The 18184-nt window shown below is 45.5% G+C and overlaps 1 protein-coding gene across 3 annotated transcripts in view; it reads right to left on the reverse strand.

Annotated features, from left to right (window-relative positions):
- The window catches only part of LOC106602003 (bromodomain adjacent to zinc finger domain protein 1A), a 46227-nt gene that overhangs the window by 20854 nt on the left and 7189 nt on the right, over window positions 1-18184 (reverse strand). For all 3 annotated transcript variants that reach the window (XM_014194462.2, XM_014194448.2, XM_014194456.2), the window contains exons 4-17: window positions 13812-13952; window positions 13500-13598; window positions 13229-13316; window positions 12923-13057; window positions 12573-12645; window positions 10687-10832; window positions 10454-10549; window positions 7575-7713; window positions 7243-7389; window positions 6960-7055; window positions 6090-6314; window positions 5600-5968; window positions 4758-5360; window positions 3556-3728 (exon numbers count right to left, since the gene is read on the reverse strand). In XM_014194462.2, the coding sequence (XP_014049937.1) occupies window positions 3556-3728; window positions 4758-5360; window positions 5600-5968; window positions 6090-6314; window positions 6960-7055; window positions 7243-7389; window positions 7575-7713; window positions 10454-10549; window positions 10687-10832; window positions 12573-12645; window positions 12923-13057; window positions 13229-13316; window positions 13500-13598; window positions 13812-13952 (2530 nt within the window). The remainder of the gene's footprint in view (window positions 1-3555; window positions 3729-4757; window positions 5361-5599; window positions 5969-6089; window positions 6315-6959; window positions 7056-7242; window positions 7390-7574; window positions 7714-10453; window positions 10550-10686; window positions 10833-12572; window positions 12646-12922; window positions 13058-13228; window positions 13317-13499; window positions 13599-13811; window positions 13953-18184) is intronic.

The raw sequence follows: 18184 nt of genomic DNA on the forward strand, positions 1-18184 counted from the left end.
ATTGACCAACCAGAGCATCATAACATTGCCCCTTTGCACCATGGTACACATACAGATTATACACAGAGGGTTTTACAGTTCATTAAGAGGATAGGAAGAGGGATCTCTGGCAAGAACAAAGACGGAAGGGCTCTACCTTATGACCAATATCAAGTGGTGTGACGGGGGAAATCTACAGGAATTTCTGTTCACCCGACTTGGAATACATGGTCATCAAATTTCGCCCTTTTTACCTCCCGAGAGAAATCAGGGATTATCGCCACAGCTGTGTACATCCCGCCCCAAGCAGACACCAAAAATATATAAAAAGATCTTCATTGGACCCTGAACAAGCTGGAGACCACGTACCCAGAGGCAGCATTCATTGTCAAGGGGGACTTCAACAAAAGTATAAACGCAACATACAACAATTACAAAAGTTACAGTTCATAAGGAAATCCAACAATTTAAATAAATTCATTAGACTCTAATCTATGGATTTCACATGACTGGGAAAAAAGATATGCATCTGTTGGTCAGATACCTTAAAACAAAAATGGGCCTCAGGATCTCGTCAGTATTTCTGTGCATTCAAATTACCATCAATAAAATGCAATTTTGTTGTTTGTCTGTAGCTTATGCATGCCCCTACCATTACCCCACCGCCGCCATGGGGCACGCTCTTCACAATGTTGACATCAGCAAACAGCTCACCCACACAACGACATACACGTGGTCTGCAGTTGTGAGGTCGGTTGGATGTACTACCGAATTCTCTCAAACCCTGTTGAGGCGGCTTATGGTAGAGAAATTAACATGCAATACTCTGGCAACAGCTCTGGTAGACATTCCGGCAGGCTCCCTCAAAACTTGAGACATCTGTGGCATTGTGTGACAAATTGCATATTTTAGAGTGGTCTTTTATTGTCCCCAGCACAAGGTGCACCTGTGTAATGATCATGCTGTTTCATCAGCTTCTTGATATACCACACCAGTCAGGTGGATGGATTACCTTGGCAAAGGAGAAATGCTCACTAACAGGGACGAAAACAAATTTGTACACAACATTTGAGAGAAATAAGCTTTTTGTGTGATTGCAACATTTCTGGGATCTTTTATTTCAGCTCATGAAACATGGGACCAACACTTTACATTTTGCGTTTATACACAAAAGTATGTGGTCACCCCTTCAAATGACTGGATTTGGTTATTTAAGACACACGTTGCTTACAGGTGTAGACAATCGAGCACAGCCATGCAATCTCTATAGACAGACATTGGCAGTAGAATGGCCTTACTGAAGAGGTCAGTAACTTTGAATGTAGAAGTACTGTTATTGTGAAGTGGAAACACCTAGGAGCAACAACGGCTCAGCCGCGAAGTGGTAGGCCACACAAGCTCAGAACGGGAACGCCAAGTTCTGAAATGCATAAAGATTGTCTGTCATCTGTTGCAACACTCACTACCAAGTTCCAAACTGCCTCAAAGCAACATCAGTACAAGAACTGTTCGTTGGGAGCTTCATGAAAGGGGTTTCCATGGCAGAGCAGCCGCACACAAGCCTAATATCACCATGCGCAATGCCAAGCGTCGGCTATAGTGGTGTAAAGCTTGCCTCAATTGGACTCTGGCGCAGTGGAAACGGGTTCTCTGGAGTGATGAATCACGCTTCACCATCTGATAGTCCGACAGACAAATATGGGTTTGGAGGATGCCAGGAGAACGCTACCTGCCCAAATACATAGTGCCAACTGTAAAGTTTGGTGGAAGAGGAATAATGGTCTGGGGCTGTTTTTCATGGTTTGGGCTAGGCCCCTTAGTTCTAGTGAAAGGAAATCTTAAAGCTACAGCATACAATGACATTCTAAACAACTGTGCTTCCAATTTTGTGGCAACAGTTTGGGAAAGGCCCTTTCCTGTTTCAGCATGACAATGCCCCTGTGCCCAAAGCGAGGTCCACACAGAAATGGTTTGTCGAGATCGGTGTGGAAGAACTTGACTGGCCTGCACAGAGCCCCGACCTCAACCCCATCGAACATCTTTGGGATGAATTGGAACGCCGACTGCAAGCCAGGCCTAATTGCCCAACATCAGTGCCCGACCTCAGTAATGCGCTTGTGGCTGAATGGAAGCAACTCCATGACTTAATTTTACTCCATCCCAAGTACAAACAAAGACTCAAGAGGGAAGTTCTGGCGGTCAGGTCTGCACAGCACTGGTCTGACCAACCAGAATCCATTCTCCAAGAATGTTTTGATCACATGGAATATGTTCCAGGTCATCTATGGGGATAACATCAATAAATATGCAGACTCAGTCACCAGACTCATAAACAAAAAAAAGCATTGATGTATGTTGTAGGGCCTTATATGATCATAGATTACAAAAAGAAAGCCAGTCAAGTCGCGCATAACAAAGCCGCCCATACCGCACGAGCTAAACACCTTTTTCCTCACGCTTCACAACTGAGCTGCTGAGGAAAGTCTCCTGAGGACGAGGGCTACGTGCTTGTTAAACGTTGCAAGGATGCCAACCCTAACGGCATCCTCAGAGCACATGCAGACCAGCTAGCGGTTGTGTTTTCCCACATCTTCAATCTCAGGCCGTTATCCCCACCTGCTTCAAGATGTCCACCATCATCCCCATGCCCAAGGAAAGCAACTGAACGATTACCGAGCCATAGAACTCACCTCCGTCATCATGTAGTGCTTCGAGAGGCTAGTCAAAGACTACATCACCTCAACACACTCGACCCTCTCCAATTCACCTATCGCCCTGACATTCCATAGACAAACTACAGGCACGAGGTATGCACTGACGGTGTGGTGCCAGGTAAACAACCTCTCCCACAATGTCAGCAAAACAAAAAAAAGGAGTGGATTGTGGACTTCAGGAGTAACCAGGCTGGGCACGCCCCCATCTTCATCAACGGGCGTCAAACCACATGGCCACTGGTGAAGGCACGACAGCGACACTAACCTCAGGAGGCTGAAGAAATTTGGCCTGTCCCCAAGAATCCCTCAGTGTTCTACAGGAGAGCCATCGAGACCATACTGTCTGGTCGGGTTGCATCACAGCCTGGTACGGCATCTACACCGCCGCTGACCCCAAGGTACTACAGAGGGTGGTATGCTCAGACGAACGCACCATTGGGAGTACACTGCCTGCCCTCCAGAACACCTACAACACCAGGTGTTGCAGGAAGGCCAAGAAGATCAGGGACCTCAGACACCCGAGCCATAGCCCGTTCTCCATAGCCCGTTCTCCATAGCCCGTTCTCCATAGCCCGTTCTCCATAGCCCGTTCTCCATAGCCCGTTCTCCATAGCCCGTTCTCCATAGCCCGTTCTCCATAGCCTGTTCACTTCCATTACTCAGACACAGCAGTAAAGGCGCATCATGGCTAAAAGTAACAGATTGACCAATAGCTTCTACCCCCAGACCATCAGCCTGCTGAATAGCCACCACTAGTTAGGTACCTGCCCCCCCCCCACAACATTTTCACCCCCTCAGACATCTACCCTGCCCCCACCCTATTGGACATTTATCATGCCGAACAGCCACCACTACTCCTAACCTTGATTTGACCCAGTGTACCCTGGTAGATGCGGTCCTCTATATCTAGCAGCAGGTCTCTCAGCCGGTTGCCCATGAACTTCTCAGCAGGAGCCGCTGTGCCTTCTGGTAGAGCAGGGGCAGCCTTGGACCTGGCCGAGACCACTTTGCTACCACCAGCCTCTGGTTTAATATCTGCAAACAAACAAAACTACAGGCAAAACAGTGCATATCCCAAACATACAGTAGGAACACTTGAATTGAAAATCATCCCTCACTCATTCACTCCAGAAGTGATTCTCTGCTGAAGTGCAGTGAGACAAACCAGTGGACCAGAGTCTATATGGAGTCAGTGACAACTGGGCTATGTTTACACAGTCAGCCAAATTCGGATATTTTTCCAACTAAAGCCTAGTTCACGTCGGCAGTTTGAAGTGACTCAAATCCCAATTTTTTGCATATCCGAGTCGAAACAGTTATTTTTCATTCAGTCTGAACAGCCAGAAAAGGACAGAATCTGATATTTCAAGCTACATTTCTAGCCACCTTCTTAGGTGGTTTACAAATCAGATTCCTGGCAATGCAACAGGCCTTGCTAGCTACTCTGTTGACAATTTGAGAAGAACATGTGGTAGCTAACTAGCTTGTTAATTGCCAGAAAGCTAAAACAGCTACCTAGCTAGCTAGTTGACTGCTGTGGCTAGCCTAAATGGAGTAATTTTGAAAGTTGGATCATCTGATCCTTTGAGGCTTTAAAAAAGTGTACTTACACTATGCTTTTGAACATTCTAAGCAACTGGGAAGCGTTGTCACTTTAACTTGCCACATAACTCCTGAGTGATAAGAAGCAGAAGCACCACATCACTATGACAACTATCGTAGCCATGTCAGCAAATGACTTCGGTCTGAAGACAAATCTGATTTGGTCACGTGTAACTTTCTGTTTGGACAGTCGGTTTTCCAAAACAGATTAGAAAAACAAAACTGATTTGATCATTAAGGCCTACAGTGTGAACAAGGCTTAATTGGTCTTTAGACCAATAACATCAGATCTTTCGCAGATCTGATTGGTCAAAAGAAACATTAGTGGGGGAAAAATATCAAAATTGGGCTGCCTGTGTAAATGCAGCCCTGTTGATGTTAGAAAGAGATTGGCCATTTGGATCAAGTTGCTATAGCCAGAGGCCTCTCCTCTATAGTCTGGTAGACTGCAGTAATCAGTACCTGTGCGGTTGTAGCGATCAGCTGCTGCAGCGGTATCGAGTAGCTGCGCAATGCGTTCTTTCTCCTGCACCAGGGCCTCCTTCAAGCTGCTCTCCCTGTGGCCCCGTGGGTTCAGGGCCTCAATCAGCATTTCTACCTCCTGGGGACTGCTGTAGAAGGCCCACTGGTTAGGACGGTTCACTGGGGGAGCAGAGCTGCTCTGGACAAGGGCTGGGAGGACAGGTTTGGAGACAGGGCCTGGGGTACAGCCTGTCTGGGAGAGGTCCTCTGGTTCTCTGGCCTCGTTCGGAGACACCTCCATCCCCTCAGCCTTGGCTGGCTCCTGCTCCTGGGTCGGTTCCTGGGGTTCCAGCATGTCCTCTGTCAGGCCGAAGTAGTCGTCCTCCACGAAGAGGGCTGGTGTGGAGGGGAAGAGCCAGTAGCGGCGGTAGAGGCGGTCACGCCCCAGGGGGAGGATATAGGTGCAGGCTGCAGCCTTCTGAATCCTCTCCTGGAGCTCCTTCTCCCTCTGCTGCTGCTGAGCAAGCTCCTCTGGGCTCAGGCCTGGGCTCACCTCTTTATGCTCGTCTTTAGGCTGCTTCTCCTTGGGACTGCACTCTTTCTCTATGGGTGAAATCAAATGTCTATGTTAGAACGGCAATAACAAGACTAACCAAAGGGGAAAATAGTTAACTGCATATTGACCTGGACCACACAACTATGTTGAACATTCCAGTTCCAAAACACTCGCATTAATTTTACTGTTCACCACAACAATTGATCGAGTCACACTACGTGAAAGCCTTCTAGGATTGCTAGTAGTATGTACATCTAGGGTAAGAGGACTGAAGGCTATTACTTACGCTTCTTAGTCTTGCTGTTGGTTGTCTGCTCCTCTTCATCCTCGGTCTTCTCTTCCCAATGGCTCTCAGTGCTGGTGTTCATCTCCTCAGTCTTCATGTAGCCATTTCTTCCTTCGTCTTCCATCAGCTTCTCATGTTTCTCTTTCAGCTCTTTCAGTTTCATCTCCTGTTCTTTCAACTTCTCCTCCTTCCTCTTGCGGACTCGGAAGGCAGCCTCCTCCCTCTCTCTGCGGTGCTGCTCAGCCTTCAGTTCCCTGAGCTCCTGCTTGGCCTGTCTCTGCTCGTCAGCGCTGTCCTCTATGAAGTCCCTGGTAGACACCAGGGTCAGCAGCTTACCACACAACGCATGGAGGATCTTCAGCTTCTCACCTGGGACAGAACACCACAGATCCATTAAACTCATGCTACACTCAAGGCGTTACCCTGTATGATCACTCCAGTGTTTCCCCAAGTCATGTGGCTTCAATCGGTGTGTCTCTCTCAGTCTCACCTGGCAGCAGGTCATAGACAGCAGTGCAGGAAAGCCTCTTGATCAGAGCCGGGTTGGCCAGTCTCAGCTCAACACAGGGGTCGTCTGTAGAGCCGAAGCCTCCCTGTTTCTGGTAGCGGAACTTTGTGTTAGCGGAGTTACAGTCGGCCCCCGATGCCAGGATGTGCAGCCTCAGGATCTCGGACAGAGTACAGCTGTCCAGGTCCAACTGCTTCAGACTGCAGCCTACAGACACCGACAGAGTCATGTACTGTATAGTTATTGTTTATACTACTGTATATAGTTAAAGACTGCATCCTATGGAGACCGAGTCATGTGCAGTTAGAGCAGGGGCTCCCACACTTTATCACTCGGGGCCCCCCTCACAGCACTGGGGAACATCCTGCACGCGCCACTTTCTATGGGCACAAACACAGTTCATAAACTGTTTACACCCCTCTTGTTGGAGAGAATTTTGCAGGTTTCAAGCTTATTTTCATGCAATACATTTTGCCGTGTCTAATGTGTATTCACGTGATATTTGAGAATTAAAAATTACAATATCTATGGGCAAATAATTTTTCTAAAACGGTAGCTGACATGGGCTAGTTGATCTGGACATTTCTGACAAGTTATAAATAGCTCTAAGACAAGAGGAACTGATACACTACCCAATTGAGAAATTGCACCTTCTGTATTCTACTATTACAACTTCCAAGAGTAAGTTTAAAGCCAGACAGTCGTCCCCGTCCCCCTCCCGTAATGACCCCTCATGCCCCCCCCGGGGGTGCACTCCAGTTTGGGAGCCAGGCTCTCAGTACAAAATAAACAAATGCACAAATAGTTGTATATGAACATTGACTATATCAAAGACTGTTGTCCTTCTCTCACCTTGGTGCAGCTGAGGCCAGGCAGCAGCCAGAGAAGCCACAGCACTGATGGCTGACTGGGTGGGGTCCGCATCATCATCCAGGGCCTCACTCAGATCTGCCAACAAGGAAGATGGTTTACCTCAATGAAACCGAAGATTTTACCATGATGCTAAAAGTCAGTCAATCCTACATCCTGGATGAAATGTCGCCATTGATAACATCCAGAGTCTATTTGGTGACCAATCAATGGGTTAACTAGTTGATACTAAACAAGCGTTGTCGAGGCCCGTTTCTATCCCTACCTTTGGCGTCCGCCTCAGCCACCTGGTCACGGGCCACCTCCTCCTGCTCCTCAGCTAGGGCCTGGAATATGGCCGACAGGAAGAAGAAGAGCAGCTCACACAGCGGCCCCTCAGGGTCCGACCCTACCAGGGCCTCCTCCAGCACCTCTGGAACACAGAGACAAGGGCCCCACAGTCATAAAACTCTTCACACACAACCAGACGGTCACTGTACCAGCGTACTTTCACACAAGCAATGACAAACTATACTCAAAAAGCAAACATGGGTGATAAAACTAAAAGGTGCAGGACCAGTGATTGTAAAAATACAACGTTTTGCCAGTGTTTCTCACCGAGTGTGATGCCTTCTGGAAACTCATCCTTCAGGTCAAAGAGCTCTCCGAAAGCTTTGAGGAATTCCAGTACCATGAGGGCGTCTCCAAATAGCTCTGCATGCAGACGGGTCTTCACTGGGACCGGGGCTGGGAGATTCTGGACATGAAGCCATAAAGGAGAGTGAGTCAGAAGCCTAAATATTCTTTACTTAACTAGTAATTCATTGAGAACAAGTCATTTAACAATAATGGTTATACCATTCAGTCAATCCCATAAATCAATTTAAAGATAACATTTATGACAATGTTTCCCAAACTTGATTGTGTCCCAACCCCCTCAAAAACTAGCACGGTCCCAGACAATGTTCCCTCTAAGCAGTGTGCATGCGCCTATCTCCCCGGGACTGCCATGCAGAATAAATACCAGCCCACGCAGAAAAGCACCAGATTGATAGTGTTAACTGGGAAAACTCAAAGTCTCTTTACTGTGGGAATTGTGATCGAATCAATGCAATATTGGCCACTTTTAATCCAACGTACAGTACTTAGTATGTAAAACTAACTACGCAAGACATTATTGTATGCAGAACACGTCAAAGTAGGATTCTATTGCAATGACATGCAAGATTCAGCCTGTACTCTACACAGACCGGTGCGGCATAACCAATCAGAGCTGTAGTAGGCCTATATGCAAATAGACTATTGTCATTTTGTATTGGTATTTTATTAGGATCCCCATTAGCCGTTGCAAAAGCAGCAGCCACTCTTCCTGGGGTCCACACAAAACAGGTGTTGCTCGATCTGTTTTTTGAAACCAGGTTTGCTGTTTATTTCAGCAATATGAGATGGAAGTTCCATGCAATAAGGGCTCTATATAATACTGTACACTTCCTTGAATTTGTTCTGGATTTGGGGACTATGAAAAGACCCCTGGTGGCATGTCAGGTGGGATAAGTGTGTGTGTCAGAGCTGTGTGTAAGTTGACTTTGGGATTGTCAACACAATGTTTCTTATAAAAAGTAGTGATGCAGTCAGTCTTTCCTCAACTCAAAGCCAAGAGAGACTAGCATGCATAGTATTTATATCAGCCCTCTGATTACAATGAAGAGCAGAACGTGCCGCTCTGTTCTGGGCCAGCTGCAGATTAACTAAGTATTTCCTTGCAACACTGGACCACACGCCTGAACAATAATCAAGATTAGACAAAACTAGAGCCTGCAGCAATTGCTTTTTGGAGCGTGGTGTCAAAAAAGCAGACTTGTGAGGCGTCTGTTTCTCAAACTAGACACTAATGAACTTGTCCTCTTGCTCAGTTGTGCACCGGGGCCTCCCACTCCTCTTTCTATTCTGGTTAGAGACAGTTTGCACTGTTCTGTGAAGGGAGTAGTACACAGCAAAGTACGAGATCCTCAGTTTCTTGGCAATTTCTCACATGGAATAGCCTTCATTTCACAGAACAAGAATAGACTGACGAGTTTCAGAAGAAAGGTCTTTGTTTCTGGCCATTTTGAGCCTGAAATCGAACCCACAAATGCTGATGCTCTAGATACTCAACTAGTCTAAAAGAAGGACAGTTTTATTGCTTCTTTAATCAAAACAATAATCTTCAGCTGTGCTAACACAATTGCAAAAGGGTTTTCTAATGATCAATTAGCCTTTTAAAATGATAAACTTGGATTAGCTAACACAACGTGCCATTGGAACACAGGAGTGATGGTTGCTGATAATGGGCCTCTGTACGCCTACGTAGATATTCCATTACAAATCAGCAGTTTTCAGCTACAATAGTCATTTAAACTTTAACAATGTCTACACTAAGTTTGTTCAATGATGTTATTTTAAAAACGGACCAAAACATTTTTAAAAAGTGCTTTTCTTTCAAAAACAAGGACATTTCTAAGTGATCCCAAACTTTTGAATGGTAGTGTACATTCAGCAGTCCATTAATCAATTGGTGTGTGTGCGCGCTCGCTATACGGGGATGAAGCTACGAACTGTGTTTAAAGCATGTAGATGCTCTTGTTTTGAGATCAAAGCGAGAGTAGCCACATGTGCACATTTGTTCATATCCTTTGCTAGTTAGTGACTTCTTACCCCAGTTATAGATATTTTGTAGTCAGCAATGGGGGGAGTGATTGCTTCCTACAAGAGCACAAAACATGTACATTTCTAGCAGTCTTGGAAAAGTGAGTCAGGTAAAGAGCTTTTTGTCTTAAAGAGGCAGTATTATATTTTGAGACATGCTTGAATAAACCAAGTGACCAATATGCAAAGGGTAGCATAATTAATCTGATTCTCTGTAATAATGGTATTGGAATAATAATGCATTGTATTTTGTAAAGTAGTTTCTTACATAAAACATTGTCACCTGCTTGTCTGAAGGACAAGTTGATAAACAGGTCAAGCCCTGCATGTTTTTTTCAAAAGTCTCATGGAATGTAGGCCTACATTAAACATCACACATTGACTGCTATTGTAGGCTGAATGATAGAACAGCTATTTCCATGTTAATATGTTAAGGGATGCATTTTCTCCATTGTTTTTGATGGTAGGCCACTCTGGTAGGCCTACATTACGATCAAATTGCCACAGTAGCCTACTCAGTGTTCACAGTAACGGCGCGCTGGAAGTTGCACCGAATTTTCACAACGTCCAAGTTTGCGCTCAGTAGAGCTGAAATTTGCTCAGTGCCGAACATTTGAGGGAACATTGGTCCCAGGTGCGTTTGTGCTGTATAGCTAACTCATACTGACTATATGAACTGTAGATACAGCACAAACATCTCTGGGCCCAGGAAAACAAGACTTTATTGTATTAAATAGAAAAAGTAAATATGTTTCAACTATGGAGGATGAGGCCAAATAAAGACAAGCTTAGGATGTTCTGGGGCTGCTCACCTTCAGGTCCTCACACTCCAAGTCTTCTCTGGGTTTGCTCCATATCTTCAGTCGCTCTGCATATTGCTTCTTCTCCTCCTTCAGCTTCTCCCTCTCCTGCAATACAGTATAATGATATATACAGTATAATCTATATTAAGTAAAATGAGACATGAGAAGAAGTATGGTGCACAAATCAAATGTCAATTAAACAATGAAATTGATCAAAAAATAAGTTCCTCATATCGACTCACTTTTTCCTTCTCCACTTTCTTCCTCTGCTTCTCCTCTTCAAACATCTTCTTCATCTCTTCTCTCTTCTTTTCTTTGTCCTCCTTCTCTTTCTTTTTGGCTTCCAAATTATCTTCTTTCTCCCTCTTCAGCTTGGCCTTTTCATGCGCTGAACATAACAGATATTGTTGTAACTAAAGCATATTGATTTCATGTGATGGTTCTGGAATTTTCTGGAAACACAGCGCATTCGGAAAGTATTCAGAACCCTTGACATTGTTACATTAGCCTAGTTTTTCCCCCCTAAACAAGCTACACACACAACACCCAAAAATGACAAAGCAAAAACAGGTTTAGATGTTTCTGTAAATGTATATAAAAAAATATATATATATCACATTCACATAAGTATTCAGACCCTTTACTCAGTACTTTGTTGAAGGACCTTTGACAGCGATTACAGCCTCAAGTCTTCTTGGGTATGACGCTAAAAGCTTGGCACACCTGTATTTGGGGAGTTTCTCCCATTCTTCTCTGCAGATCCTCTCAAGCTCTGTCAGGTTGGATGGGGAGTGTTGCTGCACAGCTATTTTTCAGGTCTCTCCAGAGATGTTCATGTTTGGGCTCTGGCTGTGCCCCTCAAGGACATTCAGAGACTTATCCCGAAGCCACTCCTGCGTTGTCTTGGCTGTGTGCTTAGGGTCGTTGTCCTGTTGGAAGGTGAATCTTCATCCCAGTCTGAGGTCCTGAACGCTCTCGGGCAGGTTTTCATCAAGGACCTCTGAAATTTGCTCCATTTATCTTTCTCTCAATCCTGACTAGTTTCCTAGTCCCTGCCGCTGAAAAACATTCCCACAGCATGAGGCTACCACAATGCTTAACTGTAGGGATGGTGCCAGGTTACCTCCAGGTGTGACGCTTGGCATTCAGGCAAAATACTTCAATCTTGGTTTCATCAGACCAGAGAATATTGTTTCTCATTGTCAGAGTCCTTTAGGTACCTTTCGGCAAACTCCAAGCAGGCTGTCATGTGCCTTTTAATGAGGAGTGGCTTCCGGCTGGTCACTAACATAAAGGCCTAATTGATGGAGTGCTGCAGAGATGGTTGTCCTTCTGGAAGGTTCTCCCATCTCCACAGAGGAACACTGGAGCTCTGTAAGAGTGACCATCGGGTTCTTGGGGTTCACCTCCCTGACCAAGGACCTTCTCCCCGATTGCTGAGTTTGGCTGGGCAGCCAGCTCTAGGAAGTCTTGATTGTTCCAAACTTCTGTTCTTGGGCACCTTCAACGCTGCAGAAATGTTTTGGTACCCTTCCCCAGACCTGTGCCTCGACACAATCCTGTCTCGGAGCTCTATGGACAATTCTTTCGAACTCCTGGCTTGGTTGTGCTTTACCATGCACTGTCAACTGTGGGATCTTAGAAACACAGGTGTGTACCTTTCCATATCATGTCGAATCAACTGAATTTACCACAGGTGGACTCCAATCAAGTTGTAGAAACATCTCAATGATGATCAATAGAAACAGCGTGCACTTGAGCTCAAGTTTGAGTCTCATAGCAAAGGGTCTGAGTACTTATGTAAATAAGGTATTTTTTGTATTACTTTAAATACACTACCAAAAATGTCTAAAAACCTGTCTTCGCTTTGTCATTACTGGTTATTATGAGTAGATTGATGAGGGGAAAAAATTATTTAATACATTTTAGAATAAGGCTGTAACGTAACAAAATGTGGAAAAAGTCAAGGGGTCTGAATACTTTACGAATGCACTGTATACATGGCAGCCAAATTGTGGGATCATTCTTACATATCTTGGGACGGTCTCATTAGAACTTACATGACAACAGTGCACCAGTTTTTGCACTTACATGCTAACTATTATCAACTATAATATACTGGACTCACCTGTAGCCATCATCTCCTCTTTCTGCTGCATCAGACGAAGCTTCTCTGCTGCTTTCAGTAAGTTGTATCCCATCTAAAAGGAAATTATGAAAACGCTATTGAGTCCTGAGACGCTTTACAATTCATAGAGGTCTTTACTGACAAGTCTACTGGACAAAACCATTATGGAAGTCAAATTATAACAGTTATCATTACAATGTAATAAAATGGTTATCTTCACTGAGTAATGCTTGACAACGGGTCTACATATGGCATGTGTCCCAAATGGCAGCCTATTCCCTATACAGTGCAGAACTTTTGACCAAGACCCACGCATAGGCCCATTTGGGATGAACATTGCCAATCCTCACCTCTCCAGGAGAAGAAACACTCTTGGGTTTGCCCCGCCCTTTAGGAGGGGGACTAAAGACAAACACAGGGGGCTCGTCAGGGAAGAACTGGGAGAAGTGCTGTTCTGCCAACTTGTACTTAGAAACAGTTGATGCCTAAGTGTGAAACACAAACAAGAAACAGTTAGCAACACAAGAGAAAAATGACAGTTACTGGATTCAAATGAATGTGACACAAGACAATCCTGTTATCCACGGTTTAAATGGTTTTTGCTTAAAAAGGAACACCAAATGACATTTCATTAAAACTCTAGCGTTAAATCATACCTTGAGCACAATGACGCCATTCTGTGGTTCACAGTGCTGTTTGAGCAGCAGCTTTAATCTGTCCCGTGAAAACGTGTTCTTCTTACGGCTAAAATAAGTGCGAAAGAGAGAAGGTATAACGCTTAGTTATATTATAAAAGAACGAGGGGATTGACTGTCGAATAACAATATAAGCTGCTTAGCAGGAAGGCAAATGTATTGTGAAATCTACCACAATAGTAACAGTGCATGGACGGTCAGTCAGTGGACGTAGTTAAGTCTCACGACTCACCTCATCTGACCAGCCTTTGTGAATATTGCCTCACTGCCTCCCTTGATGGGCTGCACTTTGTACTTGAACACAGAAGGGTTGACAGATTTCTTCTTCTTCCTTTAGACATAAGGGGAGAAGAGCCAAAAGTTTTTTATCAAAGCCAAAATGGACATAGATAAAGAATGTGTGCATTCGCAATGGCACCCTAGTCCCTACATAGTACACTACTTTTGACCAGGGTCGGGGGTCTCTGGTCAGAAGTAGTGCACTATATACGGAATAGGGTGACATTTCAGAGGCAGCTTTGAATTGCGAATCTTACGGACTGACCCATTGGCCTTTGATTTGGGGATATCCTCGTCACTGTCACTGATGACTATGGAGTCCCCGTCCATCTGAAGTTTGGCGTGCCCATTGACCGGCTTGTTGGAATGGTGGGGAGACTGTACATCCAGGATTTCACATGGCTGCCTGTAGGAAAGATCCCAAACACATTTAATGGAATGAAAAACACTAAAGCCAAACCAATATGGGATTTTTGGGTCCAATACCAGCTTTTGGGGAGGCAAAAGTCACTGATTACCGACATACAGCACATACTCAGACCCAGACTTTCCCCCCAAAAAATGTACATTAGTCTAATTCTAAAATAGTTTCCCCCCCAATTTACACACAACAATCCATAATGACAAAGCAAAACCCGTTTTGAATTTAACATTTATTCAAAGTATAACACTGAAATACAGTCAATGTGAGGGGGCACCGGTTATTTGAGGTAGTATGTACATGTAGATAGAGATATTACAGTGACTATGCATAGATTAAAACAGAGAGAAGCAGTGGTATAAAGAGGGGGTGAGGGGGCACTGCAAATAGTCTGGGTGGCCATTTGACTAGATGTTCATGAGTCTTATGGATTGGGGGTAGAAGCTGTTTAGAAGCCTCTTGGACCTAGACTTGGCGCTACGGTACCGCTTGCCGTGCGGTAGCAGAGAGAACACTATGACTAGGGCGGCTAGAGTCTTCGACAACCTTTAGGGCCTTCCTCTGAAACCTCCTGGTATACAGGACCTGGATGGCAGGAAGCTTGGCCCCAGTGATGTACTGCCATTCGCCATACCCTCTGTAGTGCCTTGCGGTCGGAGGCCAAGCAGTTGCCATACCAGGCAGCGGTGCAACCAGTGAGGATGCTCTCGATGGTGCAGCTGTAGAACTTTTTGAGGATCTGAGGAGCCATGCCAAATCTTTAGTCTCCTGAGGGGGAAAAGTGTTGTCGCAGCCGCTTCACAACTGTCTTGGTGTTCTGGAGCATGTTAGTTTGTTGGTGATGTGGACACCAAGGAACTTGAAGCTCTCAACCTGCTCCACAGCAGCCTCGTCGATGAGAATGAGGCGTGCTCTGTCCTCTTTTTCCTTCAGTCCACAATCACCTCCTTTGTCTTGATCACGTTGAGGGAGAGGTTGTTGTCCTGGCATCACCGTCAACGTTGTTGTCCTGGCACCACACCTCCCTATAGGCAGTCCCGTCATTGTCGGTGATCAGGCCTACCAATTGTGAAATCGGCATATTTAATGATGGTGTTGGAGTCGTGCAGTCATGAGTGAACAGGGAGTACAGCAGGGGACTGATTACGCACCCCTGAGGGGCCCCTGTGTTGAGGATCAGAGCGGCGGATGTGTTGTTACCTACCCTTACCACCTGGTGGCAGCCTGCCAGGAAGTCCAGGATCCAGTTGCATTGGGAGGTGTTAGGTCTCAGGGTCCTTAGCTTATTGAAGAGCTTTGAGGGCACTATGGTGTCGAACGCAGAGCTGTAGTCAATGAATAGCATTCTCACATAGGTGTTCCTTTTGTCCAGGTGGGAAAGGGCAGTGTGGAGTGCAATGGAGATCGCGTCATCTGTGGAACTGCTGGGGAGGTAAAAAAATGTGATTGTGTCAAGGGTTTCTGGGATGATGGTGTTGATGTGAGCCATGACCAGCCTGTTAAAGCACTTCATGGCTACAGACTTGAGTACTACGTGTCGGTAGTCATTTAGGCAGGTTACTTTAGTGTTCTTGGGCACAGGGAAAATTGTGGTCTGCTTAAAACATGTTGGTATTAAAAACTCGGACAGGGAGAGGTTGAAAATGTCAGTGAAGACACTTGCCAGTTGTGTACTGTGAGCATGCTCTGACCGTCCTGGTAATCCATCTGGCCCTGCGGCCTTGTGAATGCTGATGTCTTACTCACATCGGCTGCGGGGAGCGTGATCACAGTCATCAGGAACAGCTGGTGCTCTCATGCATGTTTCAGTGTTATTTGCCTCAAAGCGAGCATAGAAGTAGTTTAGCTCGTCTGGTAGGCTCATATCACTGGGCAGCTCTTGGCTGTGCTTCCCCTTGTAGTCTGTATTGGTTTGCAAACTCTGCCACATAAGACGAGCATCAGAGCCGGTGTAGTACAATTCGATCTTAGTCCTGAATTGATGCTTTGCTTATTTGATGGTTCGTCAGAGGGCATAGCGGGATTTCTTATAAGCTTCCGGGTTAGAGTCCCGCTCCTTGAATGCGGCAGCTCTAGCCTTTAGCTCAGTGAGGATGCTGCCTGTAATCCATGGCTCCTGTTTGGGGTATGTACGTACGGTCACTGTTGGGACGACGTCGTCGACGCACTTATTGATGAGGCCAATGACTGATGTGGTGTACTCCTCAATGCCATCGGAGGAATCCCGGAAGATATTCCAGTCTGTGCTAGCAAAACAGTCCTATAGCTTAGCATCTGCTTCATCTGAGCACTTTTTTATTGATCTAGTGACTTGTGTTTCCTTCTTTAATTTTTGCTTGTAAGCAGGAATCATGAGGATAGAATTATGGTCAGATTTGCCAAATTTAAGAGCTTTGTCTCTGTGTGTCCAGGTTTTTTCCCCCCTCTGATAGAAATTAGATAAAGCGGATGTAAGTTTCCCTGCATTAAAGTCCCCGGCTACTAGGAGCGCCGCCTCTGGGTGAGCGTTTTCTTGTTTGCTTTTGGCGGAATACAGCTCATTGAATGCTGTCTTAGTGCCAGCCTCTAACTGTGGTGGTATGTAAACAGCTACGAAGAAAACAGATGAAACTCTCTTAGCAGGTAGTGTGGTCGACAGTTTATCATGAGATACTCTACCTCAGGCGAGCAATAGCTTGAGACTTCCTTAGATATCATGCATCTGCTGCTATTTACAAAAATACATAGACCGCCGCCCCTTGTGTTACCAGACGCTGCTGTTCTATCCTGCCGGTACATCGTATAACCAGCCAGTTGTATGTTGATGTTGTCATCTTTCAGCCACAACTCTGAAGCATAAGATGTTACAGTTAATGTCCCGTTGGTAGTTCAATCTTCCGCGTAACTTGTCGATTTTATTGTCCAAAGATTGCACGTTTACTAGCAGAATGGAGGGAAGTAGGGGTTTACTTGATCACCTGCTAATTCTCAGAAGGCAGCCGGACCTTCGGCCCCTCTTTCTCCGCCTCCCTTTCACGCAGATCACAGGGATCTGTTCCCGAGTAAGCAGCATATCCTTCGCGTCAGGCTCGTCAGAGTTGTGGGGGTTTCTGCTAGTCCGTGGTGACCAATTGCAGTCCTGATGTCTAGAAGTTATTTTCGGTCACAAGAGACGGTAGTGGCAAAATCATGTACAAAAATACGTTAAACGCAAATAAGCCTACATAAAAAAATTAATCGGCGGGGGCACGTAAAACGTCTGCCATCTTCTCCGGCACCATTTTATTCAGCCTTTGCCCCAGTCTGCGGTTTTCACCAAGGATCTCTCTGTACTTTCCCCTGTTTATCTTTCCCTTAATCCTGACTAGTCTCCCAGTCCCTGAAAAACATCCCCCAGCATGATGCTGCCACCACCATGCGTCAACATAGGGATGGTGCCAGGTTTCTTCCAGATGTGACGCTTGGCATTCAGGCCAAAGAGTTCAATCTTGTGTTCATCAGACCAGAGAAACTTGTTTCTTACGGTCTGAGAGTCTTTTGGCAAAATTAAAGCGTGCTGAGGAGTGGCTTCCCGTCTAACAAGTCCACCATCAAGGCCTGATTGGTGGCTTGCTGCAGAGATGGGAGAACCTTCCAGAAGGACAACCATCTCCACAGAAGAACTATAGAGCTCTGAGCGTGACCATCAGGTTCTTGGTCACCTCCCTGACCAAGGCCCTTCTCCCATGACTGCTCAGTTTGGCCGGGCGGCCAGCTCTGGGAAGAGTCTTCGTGGTTCCAAACTTCTTTCATTTAAGAATGATGGAGGCCACTGTGTTCTTTGGGACCTTGAATGCTGCAAAACATTTTTGGTACCCATCCCCAGATATGTGCCTTGACAAACCCGTCTCGGAGATCTACGGACAATTCCTACGCCCTCACAGCTTGGTTTTTGCTCTGACATGCACTGTCAACTGTGGGACCTTACATAGACAGGTGCGTGCCTTTCCAAATCATGTCCAATCAATTGAATTCACAGGAGAACTAGAAATGTCTCAAGGATGATCAAGGAAACAGGATGTACCTGAAGTCTGACAGCAAAGGGTCTGAATACTTTGTTTTTTGCAACAACAAAAAAACATTAACTTTGTCATTGTTGGGTATTGTGTGTAGATTGACGAGGAAAACATTTCATTTGATCAATTTTAGAGTAAGGCTGTAATGTAACAGAATGTGGAAAAAAGGTAAGGGTCTGAATA

Source organism: Salmo salar, chromosome ssa01, assembly GCF_905237065.1.
Source record: "Salmo salar chromosome ssa01, Ssal_v3.1, whole genome shotgun sequence".
NCBI classification, from domain to species: Eukaryota; Metazoa; Chordata; class Actinopteri; order Salmoniformes; family Salmonidae; genus Salmo; species Salmo salar.